At 38.4% G+C, this 21,790-nt stretch overlaps 1 protein-coding gene across 1 annotated transcript in view; it reads left to right on the top strand.

Moving 5' to 3' along the window:
- LOC129768425 (sodium-coupled monocarboxylate transporter 1) overlaps nucleotides 1-21,790 on the top strand; it is a 199,954-nt gene that overhangs the window by 14,733 nt on the left and 163,431 nt on the right. The window contains exon 2 of the mRNA XM_055770077.1: nucleotides 7,882-8,403. Within this exon, the coding sequence (XP_055626052.1) occupies nucleotides 8,223-8,403 (181 nt within the window). The 5' untranslated portion in view covers nucleotides 7,882-8,222. The remainder of the gene's footprint in view (nucleotides 1-7,881; nucleotides 8,404-21,790) is intronic.

Genomic DNA, 21,790 nt, shown 5'->3' with positions numbered 1-21,790 from the left:
ATCGCTGGGGAACCTCCTCAGCGGGTCATCGGACTTGAGCAGCCGAGTGCGCCTATATAGTGATGCTATAAGCCTATAAGCCTCCAATTTCCATCTTGCCGTCCCGCCCTCACTCAACACTTTGTCGAACATTCGCAACGAGGCATTCCACTTGCGCTGGGAACGAACGAAATATCTTCTGGCTGCCATTCCACCAGCAGCCAATGGGACGTGGCTTTTTTGCGCCTCACTCTCTTAGATCGGTGCAGATCGAACTGGCACGTGTGAGATCACACCGGTTAGAGCTACTTTTTCCTGCCTGCCTGCCTGCCTTTGTCGCTTGCGATCCATCATCGGCAAGCGGTTGAGGCTGAAGCTGCTGTTGCGGCCGCTGTTGACACTGGAAACGGTTAAGGAAGGCACTACTGGCGTTGTCTCCGCTGTTTGGAGTGTTGTGTTAACTCGCTGTCATACATATTTTGGAACGAACGTTACAATATAATGATGATGATGATTGCGGCGTCGTTTCTAGATCTTGGAGTGAAGAGGTGTGGCGCTGGTTGGCAGCTCCGCTCTCACTCCGAAGGCTGCCCGGAGATAATGTCATCAATTTGGGAGCGAGAAATTGACAGGCAGCACACAACACAATATTCCGCATTTTTCGAAGTTCTGCTTCAATTCATATTCAATTCATATTTGCAATGCGATTTTCTTAACCAAGTCATGATGGGGCAAATCGCCCCACTACGAATAGCTAGTTCACTGTCAGTGTTACCAAATAACACAGAATTTTTTCTCCAAATCTTATGTGCATATAAATGTTTTCTCATAACTGTTCTTGTCTCATGTAATAAAAAATTGGAATGAACAAAATTATTACAATGTTTCGCACTACTAAAATTCATCCAATAACCTAAACCTTAGAATCACAATAAAAACTCATGCTTTAAAGACCTGAAGTCTGCCAGCACTTTCATGTACAGCGGTACGTAGAGATATTTTTGTGAACAGCGGCACGTATTCCTACATTTGTAAACATAAAACATTGGAATGAAAATTCCTCGCAGTCTCTGGTTCGACAACAAAAAAAGGCTCGAAAATACGTGAGCATCTGACGTTCCTAGTAGGCGAGAAACTTATCCGAAGCTGGGTATATACAGCGAATGAAGATTTAACCAAAAAATATGCTTCGAAGTCGTTTGACATTTCGACTCGTCGTTGTGGTGCGTTTTGGACACCATATAGATCATCTTACCCCGTCTGTTTTAGAAATGCATACAATATAATCTTGTGGAATTTTCATCATTTTTATTTGTTTTCCCTATTCGTAATATTTTTAGTACACATGATTACAAAGAAAACAGACGTGGCTACGTTTTTGATGTGAAAAAACAACGAAAAATGTAGTAAAAATACATGTTTGAGCCTTATTTGCTTAAGGTGGGCATTTTACCCCCTGTTACCCTACGGAGTTGCAATTTTTCGACGAAAAAAAATGCCTCTAGTGAGGTTCATATTTAATATCAATGGTCATAAATTTTTCTCGTATATGTATTAGGTTATCAGCACGAGAGCAGGGTGCTCAAATTCGAATGAAATCGTAAAATTAAGTTTTTGGATACTTCTGATAGATCACGGTGATGGCCCATTTCATACCCCTACAAAGGTTTGAACTAGACGATTTATCTTATAGATAATATTTATGGCATAAATTTCTGTTCATTGAACATCATAAATAGACAAAAACCGTGAAAAACAATGTTCTTATCCATATTGACATAGAGATAATCAAAGTTTCAGGCCCAAAGGCCCAAAGCTTTTTCCAAGGCATGTCAAATAAAAAATCCAACCCGGTAAGATTGTTGACTGATTGGGAATTGAACACATAAAAGAGATCTGCTACAATCCAGAAATACTCTACATTACCATTTGGTCCATCTCAATTCCAGTTTCCGCTTCAGACAGCACAAAAAATATCAGATCGCACATAAAAGTGTCAGTTTGCTGCCAGTGTTCATTATTCACATTAGTCTAGGCCCACCTAACGCGCAGATATCGGCAAATAAATGTTCTTATTTCAATTGAAAGTAAAATAAATTCTTAAAATTCACAAAAATCTTTTTACAGGACAGATTACACGTGATAAACACACAATCTCTTAAACTCTGCCATTGTTGCCGATCGTTTTATTTCTCTGGGTATCGAATTGAAAAAATGTATTCTTTTGTATTACAATGAGTTCTGCGACCTGTTGAATATAAAGTTAGGTGTTCATGATGGACGCAAAAAACAGTGCAGTGAAATTGGGACCTGGATCTAATAATGAAAGTGGCTCTGATGGAAGAAAGGCAGAAGAACTCTTCGGTGAATACCTAAAAAATAGTATATTCGGTGATAAGACGTCTTCAGAGCGTAATCGCAGCGAAAGACACTCACACCAAGTACTGATTTGGTTTTTTGTATTCATTTCTTTGCCAGTATGGACAATTCTTTGGCGTAAATTTTGTCGTTTACATTATCTTATTTTGAAGTTGGATGAGTTTTTTGTTGATTTGAATGCTGTCATTAAATGAAGGCATATTATACTACATAATGTTTCATGTCCGAGCGGATATATCAGACATACGAGGGCAGTCCGATAAGTACTTACACCCCAACTAGCGTAGCTAGAAAGCATTTCATTTTCGGCAGAAACCATGTGTTTCCATGTCTTGTAGCGTCAAATGAGCAAATAATGTCATCTGTCCCCCAACGCTTTAAAATGTTTGTATGTATCTTTTTTGGGATTGCGCCTAAAAAATAAGTCCAAACGACGTCAACGGGGATCGAACCAAGGCTGACTGGAACGTCTGTTTTACACGACCACGCTATCCACATAGCTAATGATGCTGTTGCGCAAAAACGTGATAGTATTGTATCTCATTACAAATTGAAGTTGGAAAGAGTTTTCTAATTTTATTCTTAAAAAACACTTTCCAGCTTAAAGGAGATATATATCCATCTCGATCTGGGCCGTGTACATATGTGGCAAAGTAATGCGTGCTTATTTGAAACGTGTCTCTTGTTTCGCTCGCTCGTATTAATCTTATATTGTCGTACCTTTATATTATACAAATGCATACAAGTATTTGAGAGTCATGACATTTTCTATTATTTTTACGCTCATTTAATGCAATAAATCGGGATGACAAAACAGTAGCTAAAAATCAATTTTGGGCCTACAGAAGAAAAACAAAAATTTTGGGAAAGTGGCGATTAATTTCTCAACATAGTCTCCTTTTAGCTCGATACAGTTGACCCAGCGGTGCTCCAACTTCTTTGATCCATCTGAAAAATATGTTTTCTCGAGGTCTGCAAAGTAGGCCTCCGTGGTGGCAATGAGCTCCTCATTCAAAAAATCAATTTGTGTTTTGTTATTATTTTGGATATTGTTTTAGAACGCATTGAACTGTATTTCGTAAACTCTTTTTTGAAAGGTTTAATGGCCCTGATAAGCGCCGTGTTTTATGGATCACTTCGGCAGCCGAAACTCTATAACGGCGGCTAGGTGGACTGGTGCACTGGTACTAACGCGCTCGGCCTAGCTACCCTTGCGGAGCAATTGGCGAATACACCTACGGGAAACTGCAGTCCAACACGGTTCGAGCGGGATTTTGCCTTTCCCTTCACTTTTCCTCCTTTGCCATGTCCAACATGGCTGCTTGCGTTAGTTTGTTGATGTGATGTGATGCGAAACGATGTGGTGTACGGTTTGGATGAGAATGATCGTCTGGCTCGCTCGAGAATTACGCATGTGTGAGACTGCGACCAATGTTTCGTTCATTTTTTTCTTTTTCCTTTCCAATCGTGCTTCAATGGATTTCGCTGCTGCTGTGGTTGCCCGTTTTGGTCGGTACGATTTGAGGAGCACAAAATGGACCAATCAAAAATGGGCACATAGTGAATTTGCTTGCTTTTTATTTCACAATTATTCAATTGTTTATCTCAAGAAAAATGAAATGTTATTCGTTATGATAGATGCGTAGATATATTTCCTATCAATTGATGCAAACACCTTTTCGATCTATTGAGAAATGCTCGAGTTATAAGCGTTCCAAATCTTGCATTTTTTCCTACTTGTTCAGTGCCTAGATTTTCATTTCACCCCCTATATCTTCCGGTTAGACGTAGTCCTACGTCAAAAAGGCGCGCGGGGCCATATCTGGAGAAAACGCGTGTAATCGGTTACATATTACCAACATTCATAAGACTTACAGTCAATATATTGAAGTCTCGGCTCCGTAAAGCTAACGACAAGGCTCAGTTGAGTTTTTTTTTGTTTTTCTACACCGCCTTTTTTGAGAGAGAGAGAGAGAGAGAGAGAGAGAGTTTATGAACTAGATTTTTTTTTCTTATGCTACTTTAAATCAGTATTCTAGTTCACAAATTTGAAAAAAAAATAAATTTCCTCCATATTTTTGTAGTTTAGGTATCCAAGAATATACCCTAAGGATATTATCGAAAATCCCATTATAAACCGAGTTAGCGCCATTCTAGTGATGCGGTATTTAACTTGGTACGGCCATAACAATGAACTTCAAACGCGTTTTTCTCGAAACTAGTTTTTTTTTAAACTGGCGTACACGAGAACTCAAGCTGTACTGCACCTGAAGCGCTCCTCTTAGGAATCAATATTGTAAATTCAAAAATATATATAATAGGAAAAATCCTATTAGAATTATATAAGAATTTCGACGTTTATAGATCAATGTGGTACCTCCCACATTCACAGTTAATGAGTAGAATACGAAAAAAATAATAAACAGTAGGAAGCAGACAAGGGAAAACTCCGCCTCCGCAGTTCAGGCGGCGATGAGTAGGAGTAGGTAGTTACGAAATTAGATTCCTCATCCTTAGTAATGAGGAAAATAAAAAGGTTAAAATAAACAGGGAGTCTGGATTGAGTAACCGAGTAGAACGGTTGTGTTATTTCGTTCGGAAAGAAAAAAAACCCCGCTCGGTGCGCGTGCAACCGATTCATATCAAATATGTATGAATACAATCTGTATGCATTTCTCTATCGCATGAATCTCTAAAAATATTTTTTTTTAAATTTTACTATTTTTAAAAAATCTGAAAACGTAAGAAAAAACCATTTTAACCGCATTTTATTTTTCCACCGGCCGCCATTTTGTCAAAAAAGATGTTTTTGACTCGTCCGAGGTTCATGCGATAGCGGCATCTTTACTGATTTAGAATCTGTTCGATTATTTCGTTTCAGATAACCAGAAGGGTTGGAATCGGGAACGCCATGGCACAACTTTTTTTGAACACCCTCATTTCATCAGCTTGTAACTATTCTAGTGTTGAATATTTTCTCTCCGTTTAATTTATGTTTTATTGTTAAAAGATAGATGAACAAATAATGGTATAATGGATCGTAAAAATACTCTTCGCTTTATTTACATTTTGAACATTGAAATTTTTCGAAACATCCAGTGTGAATCTAGATTTTATATCGAAAGTCATCTGTCATACCTTGTATATGCCGCAAACCGATTTGAATTTAGTGATTTAGTGATTTATTAAGATAACTTTCAAGTTGAACTTCGAAAAAATTGTTTTAACTTGCCCCGGTGTAGCTTACCTCTGCGAATAAGCCGTGCGTAAATCGCTCGCTAGGAATGTAAATGCAACGCTCGTTGGTACGGACACTGTGGAGCGGGGAGACATTGCAAATTGAACCCGTCCATTTATAACTTATTGCCAGTCGCAATTTCTAGTAGTCAGTCTCGCTCCAACTAGCGAGCAGTCAGCAGTCTCATTTAAAACTTCAAAAGTGAAATCGTTCCCCGCGCTGAAGCGGTTTCAGATGCTTAAACGGTTCAAAATCTATATACTGTAACCTTTGGAGAGTGTATTGGCAGTCATCCAATACAGAAAGTTCTGCTTGTCCAAACACCCCTCCCCCCAGATGGAAGCGATTCTCATCACTATTTAAAAAAACTGAAGGATTGTCTGGAGCATTTCTTCACAAAGCATTTTGCGACTGACATGATCACATAAAATTCTTGAGTTAATATGCTTTTTGTAGAGTTGGATTACTACATATCTGTGTACAAACTGTTTTTGCGCTGCTCAATTGAAACTTTTAGTCGTTCCATATTTTCAGTTGTTCTTTCAATTGTGCCGTCAGAATTGTGCTTCCTGTGGCAATCACACAGTTTAAATCCATTCGAATTGCTTTAAGAATCGGGGACCGGTTCTGTGCGGGCAATGTCACAATGTCGACTGAGGCCTCTTCGTTTCACAATTACTGATTATTTTCATAAAAGGCCCGATTTTCACCTGACCAAACTATGAAAGCACCTGCAGACTTCTTGTCGGCCGATAGTTTGGTTCTTAATCAGTACGTATAGGTATGCGTATGCGCACATTACACCGATTTAGTGAGGTCGATTTCTGAGCTAGCATGCCAACTCGACCAAAGTATCGGCCGATAAAAAGTCTGCAGTCTGCGGGGGCTCTTATGGTGATTGGAAAAGGAATCTCAAGACGTCATGGCACCGGCCCTTCTACCTCATCTCCAGCAGAAGTGATAAATAAACGGCTTCAATAAAATAAGTAGTCCTACGTCAACAACGCGGTCTTTTCTTGGATACAATCCTCTATATTTCTTTAGAACACTTCGCTCCTAACAATTAGAAAATACTTTTTCCCTTTCATTTGGAGGAATTCTAATTAAATCATCGAAATTAACAGCAACTTTAATGGCAGATACCGTCGATGGGGGTGAGATTGGGTCAAAACGGAGGAACTTACTATTAGTAATAATATCTTGACAAAGATTGCGAATATTTTTGAAAGCTTTAGTAGGAGACATATTTTCACTACTTTCAATGTATGATACTCAACTGTAGTACAAATAGTTATTGTAAAATAATTTTTCAAAGTTTGATGTATTTACACATCATACTTAGTGAACTTTTTATTTGCAGTAAAAGAATGTCATCAGAATAAGAGTATTTTGAGCTTCTTTTTGGGTACATTTTTATGTTCAATGATTGTTTTTAAGAACTTGCAAAAGCTAACCGGCTAATACCAGTTATAAAAAGTTCAAAGAGGGTTTTTGAATATACAGTAGAGCCCCGATTATTCGCGGAACAGTTGGGCAAGCTCACTGCGGATAACGGAAATCGTGGATAACGCAATATAGAACTAAAAATGAGGTGCAAACATGAAAAAAATATTTCAGCATGAAGAATGATGTTTTATCAATAGTTAAATCATTAAACACCAAAGGCCAAATAATGTTAGAGCCATGGCCAAAAAAAGAGCATGAGTCTACCGTTCACTGACAAATTACGCGAAGGACTGTAGATATACTACGGAACTCGCTGTTGTGAATAATCCGCACCGCGGATCATCTACTGGCGAATAATGCGGGTTTTACTGTATATTGATTAACAACAATGCACATAGCATATATTCCCTTTGTAGATGTTCTGATGAAATCGAAATGAAAATATTTTGTGATATTCTATCCAAAACGAATTAGAATTAAGTTTATTATCTGAATTCAAATTCGTGTTGAATAGATTGAGCGCAGAAAGTCTGTCTAATATAGATGAATAAATCTGAATTCCTCATCGCATCTGTTCTTATAATGGGTTTCCGTCTCTCGCAAAACCAATAAATAAACCTCGCTCGGCGTCAGCTTGTCTTGCGGGGCTTGTCGGGGCCTGTTACGCTATAGCACAATTTTTTTCGGCAATATTTGCCACATGATTAGCATATTTCGCTTCACACGCCAATTCACGCCTACTTTCAGCAATTAGCACCTCCGCATTGGCGAACCAGTTAACGAGACTAATTTGTAATCACACCATTTTTTTTTCTTTCTTTTCTGTCCATTTTTTTCAGATAAACCTGCTGCCATCTGGGAAGGTTCTGGGTGTCAGCAGAACGATACCAACTAAAACGCACCACAAGATCGATCGCTCGATTGCTGGCTCCCCTCCCTAAATCAACTGACACGCGGTGCGGAAACGGAAATGTAAATCAAACGCCGTGGAGGAGCAATTGAGAAGCCATATTAATCCTTATTGACAGTATTAGATAAGCCCAAAATCTGTGTGTGTGAACGTGTTTTAAGAAAGTGATAGAAGCTATACAGTTAAATATAGTACTACCGATCGATACCAAAAAACAAACTTTTGCTAGTTAGTAGTGTGAGATTTCTCCGAAGGAAAGCGAAAAAAAAAATGATAAAAATAGTTATATTGATCATCACCCTCTCCGGGTGGGCGGCGGCTTCTACGGTGGACAATCAGGGCCACAATGAGTGGCCAGAATGTGGAAGTGAGGAGATTCTGCATCGCGGTAGCTTTTCACCGTACGATTATTCAGCCGTTGGGTTCATGTTGGCAGTTTCGCTTGGAATCGGTGAGTACAATCCATTTGGTTGAGAACGTTAAATTCCCAACAGTTATCTTAATAAGAAATGTCAATATTCAGTGTACAACGAGCAATTCTTGTCTTGGAAAGGTGTCAAACCTTTGATAGCGTAAATTCGATTGAAACAGCACTTGTGCGTCAGAAAGCGTATGTGTGTTGTTTACCTTTGAACATTCAAATGAGTGAATACCCTTCTCGGTATGAAATCCGGGACTGGGCGACAATGAATTTGGCAAAACTCCTTACAAAACAATTTTCTGTGTTCATTAAACCCCGAAAGTCAAGTGTGTGAGCTCTGCTCTCACGTCTTGATATTTTCTTTTCGGCTCATTCATTTCTCATTTCAGTGAGGCACTTAAAGTGCCTCGAAGGCAAACTGTTGGACGAATGTAGGCGCTACGTGGCATTCATTGAAGTGTGAATGTTTTGACTTTTGTTGAATTGGGGCTATAACTGTTTTATTAATGCGCATCATTGATTCAACATTAGTCTCAAACAAAAGAAAAATATGTGTCGGCGAGCGTGGGATATCATTTCTTCCAATCAGACCATTTATTAATGCGTTCTTGGAAGCGCCAAAAGGTCGTCCAGAGTAATCTTCTGGGCTTCTGGGTACAAGTTGGGACTGCTGCCGCTTCTCGGCTATAATTGGTGGAAATTATGAACAATTAGGCACACCATTGGTGACATGTAGGAGTCACTCCGTTTTATCTGTCAAGGAGACGCTAAAACCAATTAATACAAAATTTGTTTTGCGACGGAATCCTCTGTCGGTGTGGCGGAGCCCGCATGGGCGAAATGATTAAATTGTAGCCACTTCGGCGAAATTGAGAAGATATAATTTGTGAATAAACTCATTTATTTATTTGAAGTTAGTTTTGTTGAAACGTTGTGCAGATTTTAATCAGTTATCAGTAGTTTATTTTGATGTATTTGGTTTCATCTATTAACTTACTGGTCAAATGGCGTGTGCTTGACAAAATGCATATGAATGATAAATTGAATTTAGTGAATCCAAACTAGCGTTGTCAAAAAGCATTTCATTTTCGACAGAAAACATGATATGATTTGTTGCCTTGAAGCGTCAAATGGGCAAATACAATCATCTGTCCCCCAACGCTTTAAAATGTTTGTATGTATGGGAGCAGACAATTCTTTCTTTTTTTTTCTCTCAATTTTTTTGGGATTGCACCCAAAAAATTGTCCAAACGACGTCAACGGGGATCGAACCAAGGCCGGCTGAAATGCAAGACTGTTTTACACGACCACGCTATCCACATAGCTAATGATGCTGTTGAGTAAATGCGTGATAATATTGCACCTGATTATAAAATGAAGTTGGAAAGTGTTTTCTAAGAGTAAAAAGGAGAACCTGAAGGAGAGCAATATCTATCTCGGTCTGGGCCGTGTATGAGGCAAAGTATGCGGAAAGCTTCTTTATCTTTTGTTTCGCTCGATCGTAATAATCTTATATTACTGTACCATATATATTATACAAAAGCTTATGCTTAGTATTTGAGAGTCATGACATTTTCTGTTATGTTTAGGCTCATTTAATGTAATAAAATCAAATCAATTTTGGGTGTACAAGTGCTAGTAGTAACTGTTTCAGGACTCCAGGATACAGCTTCAGGACAGAATTACTTCGTAGACGTACTTTAAAACACATCTGTCAGATTTACTAAGATAGGAAAGAAGAAACACTATACTTTTTGGGATCTACGGTGAATCATATTTCATCACAAGTCCTGAACGAAATGGTATACGAAATGGAATTTTCGTGCATTTCGAGCAAAGAAAACACCCGTGATGGTGTCTTCTAATCCCTCAATCGATCCTGGTTTATCAGCATCATCAAGAGATTTGACAGTAACAGTAACGTTCTTGAAAGAAGTCCTTTGGACCACAAACCGCACCAACCTGTAGGGGAACCGCGGGTAATACGGACAGTGGGGGTAAAATGGACAGGTGGTTAATTTTTATAGTTACACTAGCTGACCCGGCAAACTTCGTCCCGCCCAAAATTTGTTTTTTGTTATCAATATCTTCAAACATTCACGTTTCTTACTATGAGCAAGTTCATGGGTACAATCGCAGAACTGTTCATTGATTGATCTTATAATCGACCCCGTTTAATTTTGTGTGGTAGCTCCTCCTTAGAGAGGGGGGTGGAGTGTCTAACCACCATAGAAACATTTATTATACCCTAAAACCTCCATATGCCTGATTTGGTTCCATTTGCTAGATTAACTCTCGAGTAATGCAGAATTTTGAGTTTTATTTGTATGGCACCTCCCCCCCCTTAGAGAGGGGGGTGTAGAGTCTAACCACCATAGGAATATTTATTGCACCCCAAAATCTCAATATGCCAAATTTCGTGTGATTTGCTTGATTAATTCTCGAGTAATGTAGAAATCTGTGTTTCATTTCTATGGCAGACCCCCCCCTTAGAAAGTGGGAGGAATATCTGACCACCATAGAAATATTTATTGCACCCTAAAATCTCAATATGCCAAATTTTGTTTTATTTGCTTGATAAATTCCCCAGTAATATAGAAATTTGTGTTTAATTTGTATGACAGCCCCCCCTTAGAGAGGGGGGAGGGGTCTCAAACTATCACGAAAACCTTCCCCGGTTCCAAAAACCCCTACATACCAATTTTTATGTTGATCGGTTCAGTAGTTTCCGAGTCCATAAGAATCAGACAGACAGACAGACAGAAACCCATTTTTATGTACACCCAGGTTTTTTTTACGCGGGGGATACGTACCTTGTAAAAAAAACCACGTTAATTGGAAAATCCGCGTAAAAAAAACCACGTTAATTGGAAAATCCGCGTAAAAAAAACCGCGTTAATTGGAAAATCCGCGTGAAAAGAAAACCATGTCACCTAATGATAGATATCAAATGGGACTATCTTTACGTAGAACGGAAGTAAAAAGTTGAGTGTTGCTCGCTTCCGAAAACCCGTAGTTTTTTCCTGCAATTTCGTTGGTTATTGGTAGCTATAGTTCGGTTTTCCTTACGAATGAGGTCATCTGCTGAAGATTCCCTAGTAATTTGAACACTCTTCTGCCGATGCACGTGCAGTACCACTGTTGGACCGTCCAGAGCTAAGTAGACAGGGAAAGACATTCACGAATAGCTGCCCGTAAAAACCCCGTCCCGTTCTACCGCCCGGCGAGCTTCCCGTTACCCAACACCTAAACTCCACGTAAGAATCGTGATAAGGTGCCGCACTAAGCGCTAAACATCGTTACAAGCACTAATTACCGTAATTTGCTCTGAGGGAACATGAGAGAAAATGTGAGCTGAGGGGGAGATGTGATATTGAACTGGTCTTTTTTTACGCGGGTACGGCTTAAAAAAACCGCGTCAATTGGAAAATCCGCGTGAAAGAACAGCGTTAATTGGAAAATCCGCGTAAAAAAAACCTCGTAAAAAAACCGCGCAAAAAAAATCGCGTAAAAAAAACCTGGGTGTACATAGATTTTGAATTTCAAACTTCTGTTAATGAGGACACCTTCTGCATGTTATTCTATAATATTTAAGTCACCCTATGGCAATGAATACTAATCAAAAGTGGAACAGGGAAACAAAAACCGAAAATCATACATGATTCCGCGTGTGGATGTAATTTTAGCTGCTTCGATATTAAGCATTTTGAGTGGTTTAATACCAAAATTCAATTCGCTGATGGTTATATTTCGGTTGGTGAGTTATCAGAGAAGCAATTTTATGTATGTACAAAAAAGTAAATTGATTTTTGAAAATTATTGAAATAATTGTACTGAAACGAACAGTTGCTAGTGGGAGTGAGATGGACTGTGAAAAGTCTGTTTAATATATTCCTTAGGAATGCCCTGCGTCTATAAATGGAAATCAAATCGCCAAATGTGGACTGTTTAGAAGCTGGCTGGAACCGAAAGCAAAATAGTTGAGGTTCTGTCCGTTTATACTGCAAAAATGCACGATATCACTTCTAGGTGGATTAATACGATTTTTTCATCATTTGACGGATATTCGTGATGAGTTCAGACCTTGGTTGAATAAAATCTCGCGATCGATAAACCTCTACGCTTCATATATTACAAACCTGTCCATATTACCCCCACTATATGTCCATATTACCCGCATCAAAAAAAAAAGTTGATCTTTTCGGTCTGTTTTAATTTCAGAAAAAAACATTGTAAAACACTTTTTTCTTTTTTTTTTCTTTCTATATTATAGTGACTTTCAACACATTTCGGTTGGTTCGTCACTTTTACTTCCATTTTTGGAAGAATGTCGGGAGTGAGAATTGAACTCGTGATCTCTGCGTGAGAGGTATGGATGTTACCTCTACGCCAGATCGCCTCCACGACACTTTTTATAAAATATTGAAAAATTTGATTAGGTAGGGAAACAGTATATTGAATTGCAAGAAACTGACTCAAAGTTTTGGGAAACTTGAGTCTCCAAAGGTATAATTGAAGTTCTTTTTAACATGTCCGTTTTATCCCCACCTCCCCTACATATTTCGGAATACATCGACAAATCTTATATTGCCTGTGGCTGCTCATCGGACCACATATGGCAAGTCGCTGTTCAAAAACAAAACAAAAAAAGACATCTTTTACAGAGCGTTCAATTTGATAATAAAATTCAATGATTTGTAAACGTTTGTAATTTTTTCCATAACAAAAAGGCATTGAAAACTAAATAACTTTAACTTTGACAAATGACACGAATCACTCGTGATCTGTCAAAAAGGCTTCACCAACTGGCTGAAGTGAGAGGTAATTCATGCCTTCATGATGTAAATTGCATGAAGCGCTATTTTCATATGGATGATTTCGTCCGGGAAGAAACCACCGTACCACCTTACCAAACCGAGAAACCTCAGATCCCAGGTGAATCATATGGGTTGCAAATCCAGCAGATTTTGTCCCTCGTGGGATGTTAATGGAAAAGTTTCTTGATTGTTGGACCTGGAGGCAGGAACTGAAGTATCAGAAGTATTGACCAACGCAAAAACTGGGTTCAGAGATTTAATCTTACACAAACACAAATAATAATTTAATCGAAAGTTTCTTCGGGTTTGAAAATAAGCTGCATTTTCTGCTTGTTTTATTCCTAATATGAGATATACTGTTGCTATTGTTCATAAAATCTAGAAATCTAGAATCTGAAACTAGAAAGGGAAGTCGAAGAGATAGTCAAAATAAAGTTTTTTGCTCATTGCAGAAAAAAAAGAAAAAAACCAGTTTTAGTTTTGAAGAAATTGCGAACCTTCTCTTACATTCAAATATTCGTTCTTTCGTTATATTTTGTTTTGATTTCCCAATCTGTGTCAATCATTTTTTTTTCACTGTGGCTCCTAGTTCAGCTCGAGGAAGGTTCCTCTCTGGAGCCACCAAATGTGGCTCCTAGCTTAGCTAGTCCTCTTTGTTTCTAGCTTAGCTCTATTGTCCTCTCGAGAGCTACCAAATATGGCTCCGCGGGTGAGCTGATTACGCGATGATGCGGCCCTTTATCAGACGCTTGCGGTAAGGCAGGTCACGTAGAGCGCACAACTGAGGGGATGAGTCTACCGATGCATTCCGGTGGTTCCACGTTTTCGGGCGGAGCCAGATAGTGAAGGAAAAGGGAGGAATAGGAGAATTTCGGATTCCTTACGGAATTAGAATTCGGTTCTTCTATACTCACTAGTAGCCCAGGTCCTTCTTTCTGGATCGTTTGCGGGACGCTTCTGCGTTCGTGGCCCGATCAAGATTTCTTTTATTCAGTAATAATACAAGTCTTTTATACAAGCGAATGTTACTATATTACTTCTTGGGATGGGCCTTCCTTAATTCACGCCAGAAGCGCGTAGCTAAAGAGACGGAAAAAAGACGGGTGGGTAATGTCGGGGACATAACCGGAGTGACGTACTATGTGACTATACAAAGGGGACAGTTTTTGTTAAATATATATTTTAAATATATTGTTTTATTTTCTTCTACTACGTGAATACCTACCTATCTACCTAAAAAATGGATTAATTTACTGTTTACTCTTTATGAATATGTTGATGGTTCTGAAAAGAACCTTGGGTGTTGTGTTTTTGTTATCACTCGATATTCCCATCTTGTTCGGTTAAACCTTCCTGTTTAGCTATTGCGTTTGCCACTCGCCACAGCTTTCACAGTTGGAAAATTTCTTCCCATCCAGCTTGTGACATATTGCTCAGTAAATTACATTTAATCCGACGTGCCGGAGAAACACTTTGCCACTCACTGAAGCTAATTGTTGCCTTGATGAGCGCCGAACCGAAGCTGCTCTGTTCTTGATGCGGGTTTTCTGATTGTCGTGAGCAGCTTTGCAAGCCAACTCGAGCACTCCGACGGCCGAAACTCTATAATCGCTGTTAGGTATACTGGTGCTCCGGCACCAATCCGTTTGGCCTAGTTACCCTTGCGGAGCAATCAGTGAATGCGACCAACAGGGAACTGGAGACCTGCACGGTTCGAGTGAGACTTTGCCTTTCCCTTAACTTGTCCTCCTTTGTTACGTCCACGATGCCGATGCCGTACAACCACACGGGTTTACGGTTTGAAAGAAAATAAGATATTTTTTTTGGGGTCCGCGTGTTTTATACTCTAGCGGTACACACTCACAGGATAGAGACAAATCGGCAGACTCAGCCAGAGGGGCGAGTCCAACGAGACGAACGAATGAGCGTTAAAAGGGAGCGATGGCAAAAAAATACATTCATTACGATTTGTTCGCTCGTTGGATTCACATGCAGGCTAAAAAGGGTCCTTTTCAGGATCACAAAATTATCTTCAATCTAAAGAGTTTATTGTTTTGTTATCACTCGATATCCCCATCTTGTTCGGCTAAACCTTCCTGTTTAGCGATTGCGTTTGCCACTCGCCACAGCTTTCACAGTTGGAAAATTTCTTTCCATCCAGCTTTGTGACATGTTGTACAGTAAATTACATTCAATGCGACGTGCCGAAGCGCCACTCAGTGCCGCATTGGAGGCGATTTTAACCTGTAATTGAACATTTGCGATGACAGTGGTACAGTGTCGACTTTCAATGTGGGGTCATAATTTGTATCTCTATGTTTACAAAAATGTCCAACTAAATAAGTCGCATTACAGGTCCGTCCAATTAGCTAAATGTCGAACTAATTGTAAATTACTGTACTTTCAATCTGGAAACAATTTAAGAATTGGTGAAAATTGAATAATCAGGAAAGTCCCCAACTATCAATATACTCAGAACAACTGCCAAATTCACATACTCATCAGATCCTGGCAAACAAATTATGAAAAAATCAATTTGTGTTTTATTATTATTTTGGATAATGTTTAAGAAAGCATTGAACTGTATTTCCTAAACTCTTTTTTGGAAGGTTTAATGGCCCTGAAAAGCGCCTTGTTTTATGGAATGGTTCCAATTTAGAAAACTTAGTACTCGAGGTTTTGAAAAAACCATTTCGAACGCCCTCGATGCCGCCTTGTTCTGGATTTGCCACCAAAGCAGATTGTATAAAGAACAAACTTTTTTCTTCTGCTACCAGCTGCCGTTTTGCGATTGCGTTTGCCACTCGCCACTCGCTGCAACTGCCTGTTGTTGTCTTGATGTGTTCTGTTCTGAATGCGGTTTTTCTTATCGTCGCGAGCAGCTCTACCAGCCAACTCGATCACTTCGGCGGCCGAAACTATATAACGCCGGCTAGGTGGACTGGTGCACTGGTACTAACGCGCTCGGCCTAGCTACCCTTGCGGGGAACTCCAGATCAACACGGTTCGAGCGGGATTTTGCCTTTCCCTTCACTTTTCCTCCTTTACCATGTCCAGACATGGCTGCTTGGGTTGGTTTGTTGATGTGTTGTAATGCGAACCGATGTGGTGTACGGTTTGAATGAGAATGATCGTTACGGCAGCGGAGCGGGGATTTTTAAGCTGACTGGCTGGCTCGAGAATTACGCATGTGTGAGACTGCGACCAATGTTTCGTTCATTTTTTTCTTTTTCCTTTCCAATCGTGCTCCATTCTATTTCGCTGCTGCTCTGGTTGCCCGTTTTGGTCGGTACGATTTGAGGAGCACAAAATGGACCAATCAAAAGGGCAAAAGGGCACAGGGCATTTTGACAATGCTTGATATTTCACAATTATTCAATTATATATCTCATGAAAAATGAAATGTTATTCGTTATGATAGATGCGTAGATATATTTCCTATCAATTGATGCAAAAACCTTTGCGATCTATTGAGAAATGCTCGAGTTATAAGCGTTCCAAATCTTGCATTTTTTCCTACTTGTTCAGTGCCTAGATTTCCATTTCACCCCCTATATCTTCCGGTTAGACGTAGTCCTACGTCAAAATAATTATTTAAACTTGGTTTAAATAATCGCACGTAGGCGCAAATATCCTTTTTCTTTCTCCTTCTTTTTTGCACTCGAAGCGTGCTCTTCGGGGTTTCTTCTGGCCTTCGTTATAAATGATCTATGTGGGATTTCACCCGTTCTTCGTTATTTACACGGGGGAAGCTCAGTGATGCGGTCTAACCACACACTCTATGGCTATGCAATGAATCACGCTCTGAAATCGTGATCTTTGCGGCGTCATCTGCAACATCTCGAGCCACCAATGCACCCACTAAAAATCACGGTTCGATATATTTTTGTGTATGGCTGTAGAATCGGGTTGTTTTTTTGACGTAGAACTACGACTTTCATTAAGGGTGCCAAATCAGAAAACAGGTCACATTTATATGAAATAAAGTTAACGTTAATAACTATTCTTGCCGCGAACGGATTTCGGCGATTTACATACCAAACGAACCGGAAATTCCCTATGATTTGTTTGATATGCTATACATTATAATCCCATAGTCTGTATATGGTTTAAATTGATGAATATTGGAAGCATTCCCATTTACTCATAAATTTGTTCTGTCCATTTGTGTGCTTTCCCGAACAGAGCTGTCCATAACGAGCAACTTCTCGACAAGCAACGAAGGGGAAATCGTAAAACGTAAAGTCTCCGTGAACAAAGGAAAAGAAGAAGAACGAAGGGGAATGTTTGCCTAGGCTATAAACAGTGGATCTCGCGTAGGCAAACTTTCATTCTTCGTGAGGAAATCGACTGAACAACATCGTTGCTGGGCGAGCTGAACGGCGAGGGATCGAATGCCTTTCTCAAGGCAATGGGGGTGAAGAAATAATATGATGGATAAAGAAAAGTTTTCCAAGAGCCTTTTTGGAGGTTAGAGACGAATGAACTGAAGAAGTTTAAAGTCTCAAGCAAGGAAGGAAGGCAAACTTTCAGTATCGTTCTGTGTTCAAAGCAATGAATATCGCTTGTTCTTCCTTGTTTTGTGTCATCATATGTCTCGGATTGAGCTGTGGACGCGACCAAATTACTCACTCGCTGATGTCTCTGGCATTGCAATCATTGCATCAAACTGACGCCATTGCATTAAAGTGCAACCAAGAAAATAAATGTTCTGGAATTTTGTCTGTTATTTTATTTTCGCATGACTGTAGCAAAACTCTCCCCACAAAGGATGACAGCTAAGCTGATCTAGACCGGTAATATTAACAGAAAGGGCTTCTGTTGAGAAGAGCGCAAAACAGAGATAAGTGTGTGTATATTTAATTGCTTCAAGCCATCGATATATGTGTATTTGTGTATGTGTACGTGCGTGCTTCATAACCCGTACGTAAAAATAGTACATCTTCGCTACGCTGGAACCCCATTTGTATCTGCTCCCGTATACATTGGTGGTGCACATTATGCAGCCGTAATGATGAATTAGAACAAGGAGGGGAGATAGCGGGAGGGAAATATTTACGCTAGTGTAATGGTAGTGAATCTCTGCTGAGGCAAATATTCAGCCTTTTTCCAAGCAGTTAACATTGTTTGTTCCCTGTTATCAATGCATTGAGCTGACGCTATGGTGAAGCAGGTGTTAAGGTTGTGCTCCAAAAAATATTTGGGGAATACCAAGTTATTCAATAAATTATATTAAGTTATTAATTTATTTGGGCTCGCGTACCAGTCGCAAAACTGCTTTCAGCTAAGATTACATTTGCGCAAATCTTGATCATAATGAAGCAGTGCTACTCTTTTCGAGGTTGTTGAGATTAATAGACAGAGTTTATTTCGTTTATTTAGTCATCAAGAAAGTAAATGTCGTTCTAAAATTTTGTATGTTGCCAGTAGCCAGTAGCCAGTAGCAAAACTTTCTCCACTAAGGATAACAGCTAACAGCTTATCTCGAGCATGTATTGTTCTGCGAGAAAAAGAACGAATCATCACACAATCATCGTCAATTAATTCTACAATAAAAAAAACATTTCAGGGCGACCAAACTGGTAGAATGGTTATATCAAAATTCGTAGTATTATAAAATAATACCCGTAGTTATAAACAAGCGACTTGAATTAAACTACAGCGTAGTTCTACGTCAACAATGCGGTCGTGTCTTGAACACAACCTCCTATAGTTTTTTAAGTGCAAGACATTACCACATTGTTAACATAGGACCAAGAAATTATTGTCCATGAAGTACATTACAGAAATTTAAGAATTGATTAGATTTGAGTAATTCTTAGTACAAGCTTTTGGTAGCCCCAGACATCGAAATTCCTCGCATCGTCAGTGACGATAACGTCAGAATGCCTGCTTTGTTAGTCCATGTTAGAGTCCATACAAATGCATGCGGATAATGTTTGAAGGAAATAGGCCTTCTTATGTTTCAATAGAATTAATTCTTCATAAAATGATATATTCAAGTAGAGTATTATATTTCTCAGTTACATCGAGGTGCATTTATTATCTTTAGCAGAAATATAATGGCGTTTTGGTACACCCACACTAGCGTTGGCAGAAAAATTTCATCTTCGGCACGAAAAATGCTTTTTTGAGTACTGAAGGGTGAAAGGGTGAAATTTTTTTTGTACATAGCATTGGAGACTGCATCATCCCAAATAAGAGAATACTAACCTCCAGCCAACCGCGATTAATCGGTCACATACATACTAACATACAACTATGTTGGTAAAATGGCAAAAAATGTCGAAATATTGAACTCCCAGCCCCGTCGAACTAACGCCATATGAGCCTTAAAAATATATATTAAAAATATATATATTTTGGAAACAAAATAAAAATTTTTGGTTTAAAAATTTGTAAAAAATTGTAGAAATACAGATTATTCTGTTAATACTGCACATACTAACTGCACAATGATTCGTAGTGATTTCAAAACCGTTTTTTGTACCAGAAATTACAAGCTTACTATGGTAAGGTATGTGGGGGTAATTTGGAACGCCTAGGCAAATCGCTTAATATTTCTAAACCAATACGGTCTAAATGAAAAAAGTCATATTGCACACTCATCTACACTTAGTTTCTCTCAATCAATGATGTTTAATCATTATATCAAGCTTCAAACTACCAAATATATAATAAAATAAAAGAGATGATTTTTGAACATTAAAATTTTATTTGGACTGATTTGGTAATGTGCGCATTTCATCGAAAAAAACAAACTCATGTTTATGTAAAGTTTTTCAGGGTAATATTACAATCAGTAATAGTGTTTTAGGATCGATATCAGGTGTCTTGGCCAGAAGCCAACAGAAAAATTGCATTGAAACCATGTAATTAATTTTTCAGCAAAAAAAATTATGTCGTTACCCAACATGTCGTATACCCTAGATATTTGGTGACCATAATTATTGAATTTGACATTTTAGGCGCTTCATGAATCCGCCAAATCAATTTCTTCCGGTTAAGCGACTTTGGGATTGAACGGATTAGGAAATTATTATTTTCAGCCAATTCTGAAAACTCCTATCAGATTCTTCGGTTGGAACTGCTGAGAAAAATGCTCAGATTGAACGTAAGTGGAGACGTGCACTTCGAGATAAATTTGTCAAAAAACAAAACACCTTTTTGTAAAATGTATGGAAATTTTCAAAAGTATTTCGACCGAGAAAAAACAGGATTTTTTCAAAATGCCGTGTTAAGAATAATGAAAGTGTTCGCGAATCAAGCAAAATCGGCCCTACTGATAGAATATTGGAAAAGCACAGAAGTTCAAAATATTGAGTGTTGTGCTCAACAACTAATACTATTTCCAAAATTTATAAAACTTTGTTAAGCATCATCAAATTTATCATACTACAGACTAAATTAATAAAGTTGAACGTGATTAAAAAAAAATCTAGGTGTTGTACACTATTTATTTTGTTCTAAATATGGTACATTGAACAAGTTCTGCTAGCCTAAGCGCCTAAGCAAATTGCCTAATATTTTTAACCCAATACGGTCTAAATGAAAAAAGTCACATTGCACACTCTTATTACATTACACTTATTTTCTCCCAATCAGTGACGTTTAATAACTATATCAAGCTTCAAACTACCAAATATATAATAAAACAAAAAGGATGATTGACATCAATTGTATTTGAGTGAAGAAAAAAAGGTTTACATTTGATTCATGTTGTCTATGAAACAAGTGCTTCATTCGTTTCGACTCTGATTTTCGTATTTGCTAGGGCGAGTTCTATGTCTAAATTAGGACTTTTATTTAAAGATAGATGAATTTCTGATGGTTTTGGGAGCCATTTCTGCCTATGATGTACTAGAGTTAGCTTGCCCTAACTCCCAGTACACAACAATACCCCAGACAATTCCTAATCCGTTTTTGAACAGTAACTCCAAACAACTTTTTTTCCACCAAGATAATGACGCGGTTCGTAGGAGTGACGAGGCTCGCATATGCACTCTAGTATACTTGATGTTCTCCTGATAAAAACCATTAAAGTTTTTTTTTACAAATTGAATATCCCAAAATAATATATATATATATATATATATATATATATATATATATATATATATATATATATATATATATATATATATATATATATATATATATTTCAAATATTAAAATATCCCGAAAAAATCTTGTAGGAAAATCTCTAAAATCTCTCACTTCTAGTTTTAAAATGCTCTGTTTTTTCCAGTTTTCACGAATTTATGTCCACTCAAAACAAAATTGATCGAGAAACTAATTGAAATTACATAATCGATATGATATTTACATTCGTACGACGAATTCTCACTGAAGATCCCGTACGCGAAAATCATCGATCCGAAAGCGACAAATACCAATTGCAACGCGAGATTGAAGGCAATAATAGAATGACTGATATCCAATGGAATATCAATTCAACTATACTGTTTCCAATTAATTCCTCAATTGCTGCCGCAACGTTTTTCAATCACTGTCGATCGATCGTGTTGGGTGTAGCCCCACACGATCATGCCTGTTTGGCAACCAACTGGCATGCTACAAATAATCAATTCCGAGAAATA

This window comes from Toxorhynchites rutilus, chromosome 2 (assembly GCF_029784135.1).
Source record: "Toxorhynchites rutilus septentrionalis strain SRP chromosome 2, ASM2978413v1, whole genome shotgun sequence".
NCBI lineage: Eukaryota > Metazoa > Arthropoda > Insecta > Diptera > Culicidae > Toxorhynchites > Toxorhynchites rutilus.
The sequence above is the reverse complement of the archived record's forward strand: the minus strand, read 5'-3'. Positions and strand labels throughout refer to the sequence as shown.